The 18,208-nt window shown below is 41.5% G+C and overlaps 3 protein-coding genes and 1 long non-coding RNA gene across 12 annotated transcripts; 2 read left to right on the forward strand and 2 right to left on the reverse strand.

Annotated features, from left to right (window-relative positions):
* Positions 1-124: 124 nt before the first annotated feature.
* LOC107271738 (tetratricopeptide repeat protein 17) lies at positions 125-12,487 on the reverse strand. 7 transcript variants are annotated; one of them, XM_025088919.1, is made up of 12 exons: positions 12,084-12,487; positions 11,682-11,809; positions 11,538-11,610; positions 11,352-11,463; positions 11,053-11,279; positions 10,707-10,994; positions 10,282-10,634; positions 9,971-10,214; positions 9,638-9,881; positions 9,320-9,544; positions 9,068-9,239; positions 125-316 (listed from the first exon to the last, which is right to left on the reverse strand). In XM_025088919.1, exons 1-12 carry the CDS (start codon positions 12,101-12,103, stop codon positions 174-176), a joined length of 2,229 nt encoding a protein of 742 aa, XP_024944687.1. In that variant the 5' UTR covers positions 12,104-12,487; the 3' UTR covers positions 125-173. The 7 variants fall into 7 exon arrangements, with proteins under 7 accessions (XP_024944687.1, XP_024944683.1, XP_024944688.1 ...); XM_025088915.1 differs by having other exon boundaries at positions 126-316; positions 11,538-11,809; positions 12,084-12,486; XM_025088920.1 differs by lacking the exon at positions 12,084-12,487 and adding an exon at positions 11,888-12,060 and having other exon boundaries at positions 127-316; positions 11,538-11,809.
* On the forward strand, positions 8,682-9,239 carry LOC112494952. Its single transcript, XR_003060981.1, has 3 exons — positions 8,682-8,820; positions 8,898-9,038; positions 9,100-9,239. It is a non-coding gene; the product is annotated as an uncharacterized LOC112494952 (long non-coding RNA).
* Positions 12,488-12,938: 451 nt separating the features above from the next.
* Positions 12,939-16,876, forward strand: LOC107271735 (peregrin). 3 transcript variants are annotated; one of them, XM_025088927.1, is made up of 9 exons: positions 12,939-13,134; positions 13,205-13,344; positions 13,450-13,732; positions 13,972-14,815; positions 14,893-15,192; positions 15,276-15,450; positions 15,512-15,930; positions 16,013-16,390; positions 16,490-16,876. In XM_025088927.1, exons 2-9 carry the CDS (start codon positions 13,225-13,227, stop codon positions 16,668-16,670), a joined length of 2,700 nt encoding a protein of 899 aa, XP_024944695.1. In that variant the 5' UTR covers positions 12,939-13,134; positions 13,205-13,224; the 3' UTR covers positions 16,671-16,876. The 3 variants fall into 3 exon arrangements, with proteins under 3 accessions (XP_024944695.1, XP_024944694.1, XP_024944696.1); XM_025088926.1 differs by having other exon boundaries at positions 12,951-12,996; XM_025088928.1 differs by having other exon boundaries at positions 12,951-12,996; positions 13,450-13,471.
* On the reverse strand, positions 16,768-17,916 carry LOC107271736 (actin-related protein 2/3 complex subunit 3). The gene is made up of 4 exons (XM_015748085.2): positions 17,751-17,916; positions 17,390-17,566; positions 17,110-17,305; positions 16,768-17,052 (listed from the first exon to the last, which is right to left on the reverse strand). The coding sequence occupies exons 1-4, from the start codon at positions 17,754-17,756 to the stop codon at positions 16,898-16,900; spliced, it is 534 nt and encodes a 177-aa protein (XP_015603571.1). The 5' UTR covers positions 17,757-17,916; the 3' UTR covers positions 16,768-16,897.
* Between the last annotated feature and the right edge of the window lie 292 nt (positions 17,917-18,208).

Raw genomic sequence — 18,208 nt, forward strand, 5'->3', positions numbered from 1 at the left:
CATGTTAATTGGGTCAAAATATGCCACCCCCCTGTAGCACTCGCACACCCTTTCACCTTTCTGCCTTCGCATGCAGTCCCTCTGGAGCGTGCCCCTTCTCCTCCACTGCATCCCTTCCCGCGGAGTCCGCGAAATCTACGGAACCCGATTGGCTGCTCGGCTGCTGACGTCACTCAGTGAGTCCTTATGCACCCGTCCCACCGATGCAATAGGCATCCCCGAGTGCATCGGGGTTCAAAGTCCCAGTTTTCCAAGGCTGCCCGATCCAGGAGGTCGCCCGTATTCCCATAGGTAGAGTAGGTAAAGTAGGTAGAGACTATAGCAGAGAATGCATTCCTACTGTCAATCGTTATTATTCTTTTTTTCCTTATTTCTTGCAATTACTTTCTCACGCTGGTACATTTATTTATACACTTTTACTATTCTTGCATGGTAAGGACTTACTCGCACCCATCTACCTCTAGTGCCCCCAGATCACTCTGAACTGTCTTCCTAAAGATTCTAGAAGCTTCTATGTATACAGAGGAGAATACCATTCGAAAGAAGAGTGTGCATCACTGCGTCGTCCCTGAAAATATTCATTATACTTGCATGTAAACAATGAATTCCCATCGTTAATAATAAGTGCCTATTTCTCTGATAAGAGAGACGTAATGAATTTCCTAAAAATATTATCCGTAAGCAAACGAAGAATTGAAAACTATAAAATCGGTTTCGGTTCCCGTCGCCCATTTACTATCGTACAATATGTATATATGCCCGTCGTACCTAACCTCGAAAATTCTCTCTGCTCCGTTGTTTCCTTATATTATTTTAATTTGACCCTCCAGCATGGCGGCGGTTCCTCCCATGAATAAAGCTCCATTGAGGAGGTCGATGATGGAGGGATGAAGTAGCATGACCTGATAACCTAGATTCTCGTTTGCGTCATTCACAATCTCTCGTCCTTCGTTCCAGCTACCCTGGCTACAAACTTCCTTGTATCTAACTCCGCACTTGCACTAACCAAAAGTGGCACAGCGTCCCTTTCGAGGTTTAGCTTTTGACTTTGAAAGCAGCAGCCGCCAGGATCCTTAAGCGTTAATCGTCCCAATTAATCGTTAAATCGTCCTTCTAGTGTAATGCGGATGCGCCTTTCGGCATCAAGAACGCATTGAGGGTGCTGCATTACACATAAATCCAGGGAAAGTCCCCTAGTTCATCAAATCGTCACAGAGGTCGGCCCGAACCCTTCTTAACTTTGACTGCATCATTCAGTCATTCGCACTCGTGAAAATGACTGCTCAATGTTGATTGGCTGCGTCAGAATCAGGCAGAATGAAATTAGGTACTTCCTTCCTGTTGCCACGTTGCGTGGCTCATGGTGTGACGTTGCCTGGCAACCATCCTGGGTCAATGGGGTACGCGCGTTCATGACGGAAACTGGGTCAGCCTCCGAGACCTCTTCCTTCCTATCCCCATTCCCATGAAGCTTCGACGAATTCCATCTTGCCCTGTGTTCGCTCCTTCATTCATATGTGATTACGTGCACGCGTCCCCCCGAGTCGTGTCTTCTTCTCTCAGCTTTCGAACGTTGGAATCTTTCAATTACCGTTACTCTTCCGTTGTCTCCTTACTGTTCAATTTTTAGAAAATTACTCTATTTCTTCCTGATACGATAAACCGATTCTCCTCGCATTGACACTAGCGATACTTGCATCCTTTTTTTTCCTTCATTGTTGCGACATGACTTGAGAGAAAAATGGACAATTATGTCCAACGTCCCCAACCAGGGCGCCCTTGGTTCAACTCTGTCGTCTCTCTTTATGACCTCAATATCTATACATAGTGGCGGCTTGCTATTTATAGAACACCTTCGCAACCCTTCTCGCCCCACACCTTTCGACAAACACTACCCTCTCGAGTGCTGGAACGAGCTCACTACTAGCTGTGCGAAAGACATTTCCCGCCGAAAGTCTCTCTCTCGTTCGACGTGGCTCAATAAATAAAGTAATTATTTAATTAAATAATTATTTAGAAACACTTCGACGTGTCGTTTCGACTCAAAAACTTTTTCATAACATTTGTCCATCAATGACACCTCTAGCGTTTCTATGATGAACATACAGTCTCGCGTATTAATTAAAAAGTTGCAATAAAGAAATCCATTAATCGAATAACAAAATATTACAATTTATAGATCAATTGGATGGGAAAAATGTTTTGACGTTGCTTAATAGTCGGCACACGAGCTTCAGTCAGTTCAGTGGCCTTGCGCAAGCGTGCTTCCATCTGACGTCACAACTACGTCATTGAACCACCCCCACCCCTTGCTTTCATGAACCAAATAGACGCGCGATTCTGCTGTTCCGCTCCCCACCCCCACTCGCCCTCTCTACTCATCCCCCTCGGCGTTAGCCAAGGTGCCAAGAATTCGGAAATCCAAGAGAATATCGTAATCGTGATAGAGTTACATCAAAAAATTGTATTTTCAAAAAAAATGATACAAACGAAAAGAAACAAATGTTGAAGAGAAAGATACGTAGTAATGAAAAAATAATGACGCGTTCAAGAAGTGGAGAAATAACCACAGCCTGAAATTTAAAAAAGGGAGACAGTAGGATCTTAAGATTTTGCTGATTACCCAGGGGTTCATCGTCCTCGAATAATTCTCCACACTCGGAACTAACGTCACGAGCATCGAATAGAAGAAAAGAGAGAAAATTAAAGGGAAAAAAAGGAATAACGAAATTCTACCCTTCGCGAACTATTTGGCCGCGTTCCAACCCGACCTCGGCACGTAGTGGACCAAGGGTGAATGAAAAAAAATAATCTGCAGTACCCAGCTAGGTCGATAAAGATGGCGCGCGACAGCGGTAAGGGTAGAAAGTAAAGCGAAGTGGCGAGGTAAGTGAACGGGGGAGTATGGAAGGTAAAGGTGGAGGCCTTTAGGGTTGCATTACTGAGGGAGACTTTGCGTCGTCGAGTTGGTCACTCCTTCCCGTGCAACGAGCCTCGCGGCGCTCTGCGTCTAACCTCGCACACGTTATCACCGCTTCCTCCACCATTACGGCCCCTGGTGGAATTTACCAAGTGGGACCATTCTCCAAGCCTTCCTCGTATTCACGCGTTGCCACTGTATACGGTTGGGAGCAGCCGTCGCCCCCCCCCACCCCCCTCTTCTTTTCGACGGAGACGATCGAGAAATCGAAAAGTATCGGAAAATTAATCCGAGCGTGCACTTTTCATGTTGCCTGGAACTTTAGAAAATTTATAAAATTGTAAAATGAATGTTATCCTTTTTCTTTGAACTGCACCTACGCCACTGTACCTAGGATGGCTTCCACGGGAATGGTTGGGATTAATCCAGTTTACTTGGAGCAGATTTAAGGTTTCTTATGCAACTCTATACGTACCGCATGATGGCGGCTACAGATCTCTGAAGGCCCGACCGATCGGCGCTTGGTTGCTTGATTGGTTCGTTGCGATTCTTAACTCCTGTCTGATCATTCGAGGTTGTTCTACTTGTAACGCTAAGAGACGTGGCTGAAAGATACGTTCGTCGATGAGCAGGACTGAAGGAGATTATGGAGACGTTATATAACAACCATATCGGTATTTCCTTATTTTGTGCGCATGCGCCGTACTTCGGACGAACGGTTTTTCTTTTCGTCAGAATATCATTCACAGGTTTCGACGCGTCAGTTTCGAAAAAAAAAGAAAGAAAGACAAAAATTTGCCTCCACATTTCATTCTTTTTCTCTGCTGCCTTTAAGCTCCGTTGTCAGGCAAAACCAATCCGATAGTACGATGTGCCGGCCGCGCACTGTATCACGTAACGCGTTTCTGGAACAGTGGCGTGGCCACTAATTTGCAATTTACAAATGAAAAATCTTATAATTTTGAAGTACATCGGCGTTCGTTCGATTACGAGTAGGAAACCTAATACCTAAAAGTACAGTAGAGTACGAGCTTACTAACGTTATTGGTTGTTTCAGTTGGTCGTGTGTTGAGAGAAGCGCGAGGAAGTAGAAGAAAGAAGAGAGGACGACGAAGAAGAATCTACGACGAGATGAAGAAGTTAAAAGACATAACATAGGCAAGCCGTCTTATGTTTCTGTCTTATTTCATTGTGCATTTGCGATGTGAAATATGACATAAACTTAAGGTGGTTACCTATATGATCAACGAGTCGATCGAACTTTCCGGCACTGCTTGGCTCCTTAGGGCTATAGGACATACTGTACGGAATATCTCATCAGATTGAATGCATTCGATGTACATGTAATCGCAAGTACCATTTAGACCCATAGGACATTTACGATTAATAATAAATTCAAGGTCTCAAGAGTACAGTGTAATTATTTCCTGTATGTCGTACAGAACCAAAGAACGAAGATCCGAAGCGGCATCATCGAATATCAGCATAATATCAATCGGTGGCTGCTCGGAGCACGTGAAATTTCCGCTGCTCCCTAAGTTTAAAAATTTCTTAAGACAGCAGTAGTAGCAGTAGTAGTGCAATGAGAGGTCGAGGCAGAGACAGTGGACGATGCGCCCGTTGCCCGTTTACGAGCAGACAGACGCGAAGCCGAAGCAGCGGTGCTAAGCCGAATCCTGCAAAGTGTCCGAGAGCTTACTCGGCTAGTGTTACCGCGAGGCCAGGCGACGGGGCTGGCCGTTACTGTACTATGAGGAAGAGGGAAGGAAGCTAGGGAGCCCGATTTCATTTTTTACAAACTTTGCGCATTTCCTTCCTCCGCGTTAGACTGGATTACTTGAAATCGCAAATTTCTCCAATGTTCTCTTTCGACAACCCAGTGGGCTCCAAGAGTAACGTATCGACGATACATTACATTGATTAACCTCTATTGACGGCCGAAGCAGAATCGGAGATAAATGCCGGATAAACATCCGTGTGTAATTGGGTCGTGTAATCCGGGATCTCCATATTTACCGAACGAGGTAATTGCCTCAGGCTGTAGCTATATATCGTACGTATCTGTCGATGTATATGGTCTGTGCCGTTAAGTTTTAAGGATTCACTTCTTCACAATATCATTAAACACCGCCGCAGAGCTAGGGTGGAAAGGTGCAGTTATGCAACCCAGATAACTTATGCAACGAAGAAAAAGAATAAAAAGAGAGCAGGCTGCGCGCTGGCTCGGAAATACTCGGGACGTCGATTACTTCGAACAATGACTAATGCTAAACGATGATCAATAGATTTTAAGAGCAGACAGCGAACGTAGACGTACAGATTTAGAATGAATTATAAAAGTGAGCTGCGAAAGAGATTGAAGCACCCTTGCATCTAATCACGATACTGTCCTTGCTTTTACTTTGACCGTTGCTACGAAATATTAAAGGACTTCTTGTGCATTTAATTTAAGTACTATTGAGCATACGCAAGGTGGAGAGAGCATGGTTAATGGCGGCGTGCTAAATTATTAAGTTTCCTCTGCTAGTACATGCTAATGCAAATACGATTTTCACGGTGTAATACCAGTGTCCTTATTTCCTAAGGAACACGTGTCTCGCGGCATTAATACTGCGACGCTATTGGCTCTGTCGAGCCAAAGCCGTTACGCTGTTGGCCACTGGATTAGATGACCACGTGGGGTAGTGGTATATAACCGGGGACGGTCTAAGAAACTACCGGCAGTTGTGCAGAAATGGTGGAGAAGAAAAAATGTGAGGTTTTTGTGTGGTGCCGAGCGATCGAACGTCGTCAGTCATTCTGTACATGTATATTTACTTGTCATATCGAGAAATACCATACTCAAAACCTTGTTAGTGCTCTCAAGGTCCATAGCACGTTATCGGACAGCAAAACGATAAAAACTAGAGATAACGCGTTTATGGAGAATAAACAAATTTAAATTAGATAATAACGCTCGAAATAATTGAACGAAAGTGGTACACGAGGAACTAAGAGGCAGTCGCTCAGTGAATTCACGTTAACTTTGCCGTACTTAGATACGTCAGTATCTATCACTCCTTCTTGATTACCCCAAGAAGGGCAGCGGTGAATCTTCGGCAGGGGATTTCGCGTCAGATGCAAAAACTCGGCATCTGAAATTATGACTGATCGCTTGGAGATTCCTCGGGAGAATATTTTTATGAGGCCACTATAGTAGCAAATAGTCGACGGTACCCATAGTGCATGGATCGTCTTTGACGTGTATTCATTGTAGACGTGAAGTAACCACGGGAAAAGTGGCCTAGTTCGAATCTTATTTAAAATTCGAGGAGTACGACTCGAGTAGCAGCAGCGAGCAACGCTGGGTAGGAGCAAAATGGGTAGCACGGCGTGTACTTCCTGCGATCGAAGACGATGAATTTTCTATATGAACTGAACTGTCCCTGTCAACCTCGATCGTGCCATAGCCTGCCTGCTATACCGTATCCAGATGTCCGCTCCCCACGTAACTTTTATTTTATACAGACAATTACGACTACGCTTATGCGTGTATGCGCCTCTTTCATATAATTCCAATAGTTACCAACGTATTTCCGGCATTCTTTTTGCCTATTTGCCTACTGAATTTTCAACCGGAAGCCAAAGAAAAACCCCTGTAGTCTCGTAAAGAAATGTTTACTACATTAAATGTTTACTCAATTAAATCCCTATAGGCTGACTGTCATCATGTCATCAGCGCTCTATTACGTAACAAATGGAAACTCAAAAACGCGGCAACACTCGCTCACGAGAAAATTCGTGACAGAAGAGTGGCGAAAGGGTGGTGCTTTTTCTCTTCGATCTCTATAAATTCTGCACAACTTTTATTCTCTCTCTCTCTCTCTTAGTTTCTGCCCCTAAAAAAAAAGGTACTTGTGAAACTTAATATTTCATTTCTGGGACGGTTGATAAACCTGTTCGTGCAGAAGCGTAAAACGACGAATTGGCCGCCCGTAATTTTGAAAATACTTGGAAGAATTATTAATTCGTCGCACGCACTTCCGTCATAAGTCCAGCTAGTAACTTTCCCGTATTTTCCGTCCGGCCTAACTAGTACTGCTTGGACTCCGCTAGACTTGAAAATCTTCATTAATAATTCGGTCTAATTGACATCGTTAGAGCAGAGTTCTATATCGACGGAGGATGGGTTCCTGCGAGGCACTTTGTGGAAGTAAGGAATAATTTGGCTGGGAAGCTGTCAGCTGCCATTCGATTCGTTCATAACGTTATTTAAGTGAAGTTTTATTATCTTCGATTGGTCCCCAGTGCAGCTGCTGGCCACTGCACAAGATTAGACATAAGACTCTTGTGCGTGTGACAGCGGCTATGATGGGGCTTCCATAGTGCAGCCACGGACCCAACTAAGGAAACAGGATACGTAGGACAAGGAGAAAAATAGAGGAAGTGACGCTTTCAGTACCGGAAATCAATACTCAAGAAGGATCGGCGACGCGCAGAAGACCTACCGCAACAGAGGATCTAATACGTGATGATATCGGTTACTCTGCAAGACGATAGGCACACTCGTAGCTCAGTTTCGGTTTTTGGACGCTCATTCTGCTTTCAGCATCTTCCCTGCTAATCGGCAGACTTCTCTTTGCCCTCTTCCGTGTTACTAGAATCGGTCTATGGCTGCTCAATGTTTTTCAACTTTATACGTTTATTAACTCTTCAGCTATGAAAGACATAAATATACTATGTACGCCCTGAAGACGTAACCGTTCATTTAGGAAAGCCAATGTATCCTTACGTACTGCGGGCCTTAATTTCAGCGCTTCGCATCATACTCCATATTTCTGATACCGATAAGTATCTAGTACCACGTCGGGTGAAATATAAAATTCATAACATATGCTTTATGTAGCAACAATTCTTGAAATTTCCCGTAGCAACATTTCCCATTGCCATTGGCTTTTAGCCGAAGGTAATCAATGGTTTTCCATTGATTTTTCATTGATTGGCAATGAAAAATGTTCCCGTGTTCAAGGAAAATGTTACTTTCTGACCCTATTCCTTTATGAACGCAGAGAACTTCATCTGTATGAAGTTAGCCCCTAAGATAGAATTTTCAACATTTTTCTTTTTCATCTCGTTTGGACGTTCACAAATTGCTCCGGAGAATTTCATCCACTGCCGACTTCTGCCAGACACCTTAGCATCGTCATTCGCAGTTACTCCTCTGCGAAAAGATTGTCAAATAAATTTCATTTTCACAATATTACTCATATCTCTGCTCACGTCAATTCTCGTACTTTCACAGTCTGCTTCTACTTCTTTATCGTATCAAAACTTAACTTATCTGAGCCACTTCTACTATCAGCCGATATGTTTCTTGTCTTTCAGTTTTACTCTTAATACACCTTTCAAATCACTGTTGAGTTCGTTGTTTCAGGATTTGCATATGGATGCGCAAAATGATTAAACGACTTCTGTTTACATAAAATGTGTAAAAATGAGATAAGACACAGCTTTATTTATATCGCATTCAATATTATATAACTAAAAAATTTTTAACTATTTAAATTATCGGAAAGTAAATTCTCTACACGCATCAGGCTCTTATCTCCTTACACTAAATGAATAAGTTGGTCTTTGGTAAAATATTGTAGAAAATGAAGCCAAATCTCTGATGGAACCATGCGAAAATTTCCTCTGACTCATGAATATCATGTCCATATATGTTACGTCAGTAAACAGTTCCGCCGCGCACCACGATCGTCTAAGGTGACGTCTCCGTTATCATAGTCTGTGACCTCAAATATTAACCCTTAACTGTCACACTTAAGCAGAGTTTCCATAAGGGTCACACGTTACGTTGAGGTCACTGTGCTCCCAGATGACCCTTAAGGATTAATAACGAATGATACGTCCTTATTAACGTGAGATAATAACATTTAAACCCAAAGCTATTTTATTCAGAGAAGCCATTCGCTAACAATAAATCTAAACTTATCAGGCTCCGTCGATTCCACATCGCCAGCAAATAGTCTCAACAGATGCAAGTAGGATCAACAGAGTTGAAAAATATTTAGTCAGAATGATCGTCGTACTGGCGTAATGGACCGGCGCAATATTTTCACAGACTATTATATAAAAGGTAGATTTTTACAAGTACGTTCTATTCACCTGGTTGATTGTTGTTCAATTTTTCTTGGCAGGCCAGACCACGCAACATCGTCAATCCTTCACCGTCCATCCAATGTGGATCGACTCGAAGAGTTTGTTTTAAGTGGTAAATCGCACCAGTATTGTTGCCCTTGAGGTGCAGCAACAATCCGATCAGAAAATTGGTGTGTGGCTAAAGTACAATGATAGGTTTTATAAAAGATAAGCTTTTTGTCGAATAAAACGTTAAGACGGTGAAGAAACGTGACAAACCTCGATCGAATTTGTATTCCATGCCTCCTCGACAATCTTTAGAGCATCATCGATCAGTCCAGCTTTGTGACTGATTGAGGCAATACTGACTAAAGGTACATCTTTAAATTTATTTGGTACCGTGTCTAAAGCCAACTGAAGGCAATCCAGAGCGTTTTTTGGTTTTCCTGCAATTCGCCAGTATAACGAAGCTAGCATCGAGAGAACCCATGGAGCGGCAACTTTCTATAAAATTATATCATTTTGTTAATGCTTTTCAATTGATTCGAAACTTCTAAAGTAAGGGCATCGTTACTTATTCATTTATTATTGTCCTACCGATTTAGTAGCTGTTAATATTCGCTGACCTATCTCAGTAATCTCAGCGTCCTTCACCAACCCATTAAGAATATGTGAGAGACTCGAATCGGCTAAACGATTGCCAAAGGAGGCCGTCAGTAATGCTGGCGGAATATATTTCTGATCAAAAGACTTTGGAGTTTGACAATTAGGTGGATACCATGGCAAGGAATGTTCCTGGCCGGAATTAATCCCTATTAATTCAGTGACGAATAACTGCGTTCTATGTACGGAAAACAATGTTTAATATTTAATTAATACAATATAGGCAAGTCGTCGGACTTTTTTATATCTGATGGTTCGTTTACTCACGCAAAGCCCTTATTTTCTGGCGGTAAGTAAACAGGTACGTATTGCTTACTACTGGAGAGTAGTAAAGAGCGCCGCTTACAGTCCGATATTTCCGGCCAGTTTTCCTTCTCATATTCCTCGGTTCCGACAGTTATCTCATGGTCATAATACTTTGGTCTACCAGTGGGACCCATGAACATTGTAAAAGATTCTGGACCACGTTCCAATGTGTACGCCGACGAATGACTGACAAGGTGCTTGTTTGCTACGAAAACCAATCTAGACTGTTAAGTTGTTTGTTTCGAAATGCCGATACTGCATTAAAAATTCACCATGTAAACTATTAGACTTGATCATATGCTCATTAATCTTCTGCGCCTGACTTTCCACGTCCTTCAGTAACCGAAGGCTAACAGTAATATCCATTTGCAGATTGTGCGCGAGAGTCTGACTTCCAGTGGCGACGTCACATGATAACACGGAGTCGCCATCACCGCGTTGCATGCAGGACTGTCCGCGATTTGCCAGAATGGAATTGAGACCATCGTTTTGAAATGTTGCACTTTGTGCCTTAACATATGAAGACTGGGTAGCCTGCACACGCACCATGCGTCTCTCTAGATTAAGCCACTCTTCCTGCTGACTTAGATAAGCATCCAAATCTGTGAGCAAATCCTGTAGATGCCTAAGGAGCAGGAGAACAGTTACACGATTCATTTAAACTAAAGAGACATTTTTGAAACTTCCTACTACTCACAAGTACAGAGAACTTAAGTAATTTCCAAGTTTCTTCTCGCAAAGTATTGCATGTTTTGTCTGTCGCGCCTGATCCATCGTAGGCGCCAACCTTAAACAGTTGTCGTAGCACGCAATGGATCTATTGAAATCACCCAGAACAGCATAAACGTGCCCTAAAGCGAGATGTTGATGACTCTGCGTTGGAGCGTAATCGATCGCAGCGTGCAGAATGATCGCTGCTTCACCTGAGTGTTTCGCTGCATGTAAAATACCACCAGTAGTCAGGAGGGGTATGTCACGATAACGCCTGTAATCAATAGATATTAAACCAGTTGCTAGTTTTAATATACAATATGCGTTTGTACATTGGTGCAGTAACTATGGCTCTACGTCCACATTCCAGTGCATTGTAAGAATCTCCTTGAACACGCCAATATATTGCAGCTAAATTCAAATGTAACCAGGATGTATTGTTTCGGAGTAGACCATGAGCGATCTGATGACCAAACATATTTAAATCAGTTCCAGGTGGCAGATACTTAATCAAGCCCTTCTCTTGATGTTGAGTAAGATTTTTTCTATTGCGCATTGCCTAGAAAAATTGTTTATGACCATTATTCACATGTTTGTATTTTACAGTATTATATTTAGTTCTGATTCTTACACTCAAATGTTCGAAAGTGTACAAACTGAAATCCAATGGAAAGATCTTCTTACAGTCTGGGACTTTTTTTTTACCATCTGTTGGAATACCATCCAGCAAATAATCTTTTTGCCTGTGAGATAAATCTTGACTCAGTAAGGTATATTTGTTGATAAGAAATCTATTGATCTTTTCTATATAACTCACGCAACTCCTCTTCTGAAACTGCCATTGGTAACTATACTCGCATAAAGATCAATATCTACCAATTTCTTCTTAGCTAAAAGACAATCAGGATCAGTGGAAAATAATCTAGACTCCACATCAGTAGCAGATTCTAAATTGGCCCACTGTCTATCGATTGCTGCTTTCTTAGTAACCATTTGGCGATACAAAGCCGATATAGCATTCCTATAGCCTTCTTGTTCCAAAAAAGTGAATAGATCATACGGTTGATGCAGTTGGAACACAGAATCCAGCTGAAATATCCATTTACACTGATGTATTACGATAAACAAAAATAATCAACAATAGAGAAAGCAATTTCATTCCCTTACAAATTCTATAATATATTTAATTCTAATTAAAGAAACGAAAGTTGTCCAGCTTTTATACTTATATGCCTCATGAATTAATTCTAATACTTGTTGGCAATATCAAATAAAACAGAAAATGTGCTATAAAAATGTTTTTCACAATTTCATTAAAATATTTCATATTGTTCGTATTGCACTGCAGCGCATGAATTCCCACCTGTGATTGGATCCTACCATCCTCTGTGACGACCCAATGCGTCGTCGCCGAAATGCCTAAGATTACCTCGAACAACGTCAGGAAGATCTTGAGGAAGTCTATCTTTGCCATAGCACTAAAGAATCTTTTCCGGTCCTATATTTTTTCATAGATAGAGATAACTGAGGATATTACTTATCGCCATTTATGTATAGACTGATGTGGACAGTGTAAACACATAACTTGAACAGTGTAAACACAAAATAAAAAAACGCCTATTACACTTAGTCGATATTTATTTGTCATTTGGTCCGTTGCATAAATGAACTAGATAGCATCAACCGGCATCAACTAGTGCAACAGCCTCTTCTTTCTTTGTAGATTCGTTCCTGTTTGTCTTTGACAAAGAGGGCAAGTATCATCAAGGTACCTTCTCATGTGGAACAGCCAATTGTACGAATTAAATGCAGACTAGACCCTTGATTGGTCGAAGTCATTCCTCCATGAAAGATTTGGCCAATCAGAACTCTACGCCCTAGGGCCTGTAATCTCAAGTCGGTTTAAAGCATAAATTTGGCTTAACTATGCTATTAGCCAATCAGGCACTTGTATATCGAAGATAAAAGGACATTATGCATTGAACCGCGTTGATGGAAACAGGCCCCAGTAATTATCGCATAAATGACAAATTTTCTCCTGACACCTGATATCGACCAATCAGGAGTTCACTGCATAACCATTCAAATTCAAGCTGGATCTTGCCTTACTGTGGTTGGTTCTCCTTGTGCGTATAAAGAAAAGACAGATACGTAGCACTTTTACATCACTGCGCTTGCTCGCAATATTAACCCATAACAAGTAGGCTGTACCTCAGCACCCCCCCTCCCTCCTAACGCCGCCTAAACGGCTTCACGCTGAGTTATGATCTATCCCGGTATTTCTATATCTATGATAACTCAAGCTAGTTCAGTAATTCATTGTGATACATACGTTGAACAGATTTAGTTAAATGCTAAGTTTAATTCCACAAACTATTATTTAAGACTGAAACTAGTTTATGCGTTCGGTTGTGGTAATAACTTGATTGCGTCTAACCAACATTTGCAATTTATGTCTGTATACTATATTTCCTGATTATGCAGCAAATTCATGTAAAATCAATATGAATACACCTCAGACTAATAAGAAAAAAGGTAGAAGTAGAATGGGAGTTCAAAGTGAGTCTTCGGGACTAGGAGTTACTGAAGTACTGAGTTCTCAAGACATCGCAAGAATCGTTTTGGTACAATATTTATTAGGCTCTATTGAAAACTACAAGAATTCTATGTTTCTTGGCAATAAAAATAAATATGTTATATATTTCTGTTTTTAATTTTAATTGTTGCAGGTAAATCCAGCAGGCGAGGAAGGTAATAAACCAATTCGTCTTGGAATTGCTGAAAGTATTCCAATTATTTCTTTGGAGGAAGTGGAGGCAGATTTGAGGAACACAAATCAGAAAGCCAATGTTGCTACAGCTGAAAAAGAAAGAGAGGACAAAGCAATACTTAGTTCGTTGCCTGTAGCAATGGTCAAGGAATTAGAAGGCTATGAAGGACAGATAGGCGAAGCAGAACCTCTTCCCAACTCCTACGTTAGATTTATGGAACGTAGTGGTGAGGAGCTTGATGGTAAGGTGCAGATTGCAAAGTCATCGCTAAGGAACGTCGTATGTATGGTAGCTTTTAAGCGTTTCTTCACATCTCGAAATAAACGAAATCAACATAACCATTCAAAATCCGCAATAACATTAAATGTGCAGCTGTTCAATATACTATTAAAGACTGCAAAAAAAAGATTTAACTGAAGCCATTTAAAAAATGAAGGAGATTCATGTATGACACTAGTTTTTAACATTGTCTCTTTCTAGGTGAAGTGGAGTACGATCTCGACGAAGAGGATTCCGCGTGGTTAATGCTGGTGAATGAACGTCGTGTAGCATCCGGCCTAATACCACCAATGGAGCCGGATACTTTCGAACTTTTAATGGACAGACTTGAAAAAGAATCATACTTTCAGCAACAGAATAATGGTGGTGGCGGTACCGCGGCTGACGAAGATGCTGTTTGTTGTATTTGCATGGATGGCGAGTGTCAAAACAGTAATGCAATTCTGTTCTGCGATATGTGCAACTTGGCAGTACATCAAGATTGCTATGGAGTCCCTTATATCCCTGAGGGACAGTGGCTCTGTAGGAGGTGTCTTCAAAGCCCATCCAAGGCAGTCGACTGCGTACTCTGCCCCAATAGGGGTGGAGCCTTCAAGCAAACCGACAGGTCTGCCACGTGGGCTCATGTGGTTTGTGCACTCTGGATACCGGAAGTACGGTTCGCAAACACCGTCTTTCTCGAACCAATAGACAGTATAGAAAGTATTCCGGCAGCTCGGTGGAGGCTTACCTGTTGTGTTTGCAAGCGTCGTGGTGCCGGTGCCTGTATTCAATGTCACAAAAGCAACTGCTACGCTGCCTTTCACGTAACGTGCGCTCAGCAAGCTGGTCTTTGCATGCGTATGCGTACTGTCCAACCTGCGAACGGTGAACCGATGCTCGTCCAAAAGACAGCCTATTGCGAGGCCCATACACCACCGGATTATCAACCATCTACGAATCCGGCTGATGCTCGGAGACGAGCTATTGCTAACAAGAAGAGTTCTTCGGCTCCAGTTATCTCGATACCTACCATTCCTCCAGAACGGATTCGCGAAATTGCTAGGTAAATATATTTTTTTACACTTTCACGATCTTTGCAATGCTAAGCTAAATTTTTTTTCTTCCTCGCAATACGATCAGTCTGGCTGAAGGACTACCAAAGAGAAGCCAATTGATTCAACGGTTAATAGCTTACTGGACGCTGAAGCGTCAATACCGAAATGGCGTTCCTCTTCTTCGAAGACTTCAAAGTTCTCATCCACACTCGCGTCCACCCCCTCTTGGTGATCACGCATCTCCGGCCGCCGATAGCGAATTGCGTGGCGAACTCTATCGACAGCTCAAATATTGGCAATGTCTACGACAGGATTTAGAACGCGCGCGATTGCTATGCGAATTAGTGCGTAAACGAGAAAAACTGAAAAAGGAACTATTCAAAGTGTACGTTGCATATGTCCTATACAAATTTTAGAGAATGGAGTGCATGCATTACTCACTTGTATTGACGAAAATTATTTAAATAGGAAAGAAAAATGTTTATGGTTTGAATTACGACCATTGGAAAGTGTGTTGCGTACTCTGTTGGAAGCTCTGAAAGCGAGAGATACCAATGACGTCTTTGGGCAGCCAGTAAACATTAAAGAAGTTCCTGATTATTTGGATATCGTCTCCCATCCTATGGACCTTTCTACTATGGAGGTAACAAGACATTGTCAAACCCTTATATTATTACTTAGGTTTAAAAATCTCTAATTCCCAGGCTAAATTAGAGAGACGGGAATATGAAACGATTGGGGCGTTTGAAGCGGATTTTAATCTAATGGTTAACAACTGCCTGGCATACAACCGGAAAGATACAATGTTCTACCGGGCGGGTGTAAGGATGCGTGAACAAGGCAACACTTTGATAGAGCAAGCTCGCAAAGATTATCCCGACCTGGACCCTGCAGCAGAGATTGAACAAGCCGCTTCAAAGTCACGGAAACGAGAAAGGATAAATCGAAATCGCGGCGAATCGGAATGTCAGATCAGCGAAAAGGAAGTAGGCGGTGGTGGTGTCAACAGAAGGACAGCAGTTTTATTTACCAGAAAAGCCAGAGCTCGTGCCAGTCGTAGTGGACAGCCAGCGACTCTGGAAGGTGATCAGAAAAAACAGGGTGATAGCTTTCGTGTCTATAGGTACGTGAAAATCGAACGCGCAATTAGATAAAAAGAAATTCTAGCGTAATTCATAGAGGACTATGAAATTATGGGCTTGCAGAAGTGGTACAATGGACAGCGACGTTGGTGAAGGTGAAAGTCAATCCTCCAGTTGCAGCAGTTGCTCCACAAGTAGGTCCAGCAGCCCAGAAGTAGAGGGTGAAATGGAAGATATGCCCCAGGAAAAAAATAACTCAAAAGAGGCAACGGCAGCAAAAGAGGATGACAGCCAAACCGGTCTCGAAGCTCTACAGCTCGTTTGGGCTAAGTGTCGCGGTTATCCTTGGTACCCGGCATTAATTATAGATCCCAATACGCCCAGAGGCACCGTGCACAAGGGAGTGCCGATACCAGCACCACCGGATGATGTGCTCGCACTTGCTGTTAATTACAAGGAGCCTGTATTCCTTGTTCTATTCTTTGATACAAAACGCACCTGGTATTATTTCGTTTTTCTTTTCCATATGAAGAGAGGGGGTGAAACGAGTTACTGGTTTCATTAGTTTAAGTAATGCAATACATTTTTTTTCACTCGCAGGCAGTGGCTACCTGGCGAGAAATTAGAGAAACTGGGTGTTTCCCAGGAATTGGATGACAGCAAGTTAATCGAATCTCGCAAACCGGCAGACAGGAAAGCCGTGAAGAAGGCTTATCAAGAAGCACTTCATTATCGAAAACAAACGCATAATACAGCACTGAATACAACTTCAGCAATGTAGTTCTTACAGCATTGTGAAGAATATCAAGTGTTATTGAAACCATTGTGACTTGCATGTTGTGATACACCAATGAATTTTTAATAAATAAGCCAAAAAATTAATACATATATATTTATATTTTATGTATAAACTGCATACAATGGACATTTGTAAAGGTGCACAGTAATTAATTCTGAATTATAAACAGTATTATTTTAAACATTAAAACAGTATTTGTGGGATATTTTTTATTGACCAGGTCCAGACAGGGACTTATCCATGAATTTCTTCTTGGCAAAGCACAGCCACCATTTACTTGGCTTGCCATCTTCACCATAAACTTTTCCCACTACCCTAGCTGCTGTTTCTTGCCTAATTTGTTGTAGATATTGTCTCATTAAATCTAAAACAAAATCATTGATACTTTTTTTGCAAGACTTTCCATTATTTGTCTTCTCACCTGCTTCAGTAGGATTAGCTGGTTTGGCATATACAGAATTCAATGGAAAACCAGAATCACCCGGTATATCAAAATTTGAAATAGCTAACGAAAACATCTCATTCGCAGCTTGATTTTGATTTACACACTTTTGAAGCTTCTTTAAGCATTCCGTAATAAATAGAGTTATATAGATTAAAACTCTGTCAGCCTCACTCTGCAGAAGAATGTTTTTATTTGTATCTTGTATACTGCCAAAAAGTAAAAGAAACTATCTTTTCACATGGAAGGTACATATTACCTTAATCTCATAGGTTCTGAAGAAAACATTAGCTTTAAAATAATAAAGTGCTTCATCTATGATATCAAGATCTTTATTGGTAAACATAGGGGCTGGGCCTCGAAAGTTTGTTTTAATAGGCAAAAGGGCCATATTACCAATTCTTTGGTTGATCTCTAAAAAGCTTGAATGATATGCCTGCACAGATAAACCAGAGCAGTCTATTATATTTCATGAAAATATATTATAAAAATAACAAACTATTGTATAATATATAGTTTGGCAGATGTGTGTGACTAATGGAGGTTACACCCAATCCGGTGTGACAACTGATAGCATTAAGGATAACAAAATATATAATACTTCGGCATGCATTGCTCACCGGCATTCTGACTACGGTCTTTATACAAATTGAATGAACATGCGACGACGTTATGTGAAGTGTAATAAAAATATTTCAATATCACTTCTGACAACTCGCTCTACGAAACCACTCGCGCGCGCATATCATATGGGTGCGTACTAATATATGCGATGACTCTTGTGACTTTTGAGGAGCCTTCGCAGTTTGACCAGAGATGGTTTGACGAACCTAGTAGGACAAGACGGAATACTCAGAATATCCAGACTCCTGATTGGTCAACATTTATTATTTGGAAATTTCAGTTAATAGGAAATTTGGCTATCTCGAGGTATTCGATTTGTACGACTAGACCATCAAATCTGTGAAGGCACCTTAATACCACAGAAAATGTGATTATTCTGTTACGTGATTGTGTAACCAGAGATGAGTAGGTGTAAATCATCATCATCTCTGGTGTAACTCAAATGTAGTGAAAT

This window comes from Cephus cinctus, unplaced genomic scaffold (assembly GCF_000341935.2).
Source record: "Cephus cinctus unplaced genomic scaffold, Ccin1 Ccin1_scaffold1034, whole genome shotgun sequence".
In the NCBI taxonomy this organism is placed as follows: domain Eukaryota; kingdom Metazoa; phylum Arthropoda; class Insecta; order Hymenoptera; family Cephidae; genus Cephus; species Cephus cinctus.

Bases quoted from the DNA above. Each gene is read 5' to 3' on its own strand.
- LOC107271738 (XM_025088915.1), bottom strand. From the start codon at position 12,194: ATGGCAAAGATAGACTTCCTCAAGATCTTCCTGACGTTGTTCGAGGTA. The intron at 9,545-9,637 runs GTAGGACAATAA...ATAATTTTATAG, and splicing joins TATTAACAGCTACTAAATCG to AAAGTTGCCGCTCCATGGGT. The intron at 317-9,067 runs GTGAATAGAACG...TCTCTGCTATAG, and splicing joins ATTGAACAACAATCAACCAG to TCTCTACCTACTTTACCTAC.
- LOC107271735 (XM_025088926.1), top strand. The intron at 13,345-13,449 runs GTACAATATTTA...TAATTGTTGCAG, and splicing joins ACATCGCAAGAATCGTTTTG to GTAAATCCAGCAGGCGAGGA. The intron at 15,451-15,511 runs GTAACAAGACAT...TCTAATTCCCAG, and splicing joins TGGACCTTTCTACTATGGAG to GCTAAATTAGAGAGACGGGA.
- LOC107271736 (XM_015748085.2), bottom strand. The intron at 17,306-17,389 runs GTAATATGTACC...ATTCTTCTGCAG, and splicing joins TCAGAACCTATGAGATTAAG to AGTGAGGCTGACAGAGTTTT. The intron at 17,053-17,109 runs GTGAGAAGACAA...ATTTTGTTTTAG, and splicing joins AGCTAATCCTACTGAAGCAG to ATTTAATGAGACAATATCTA.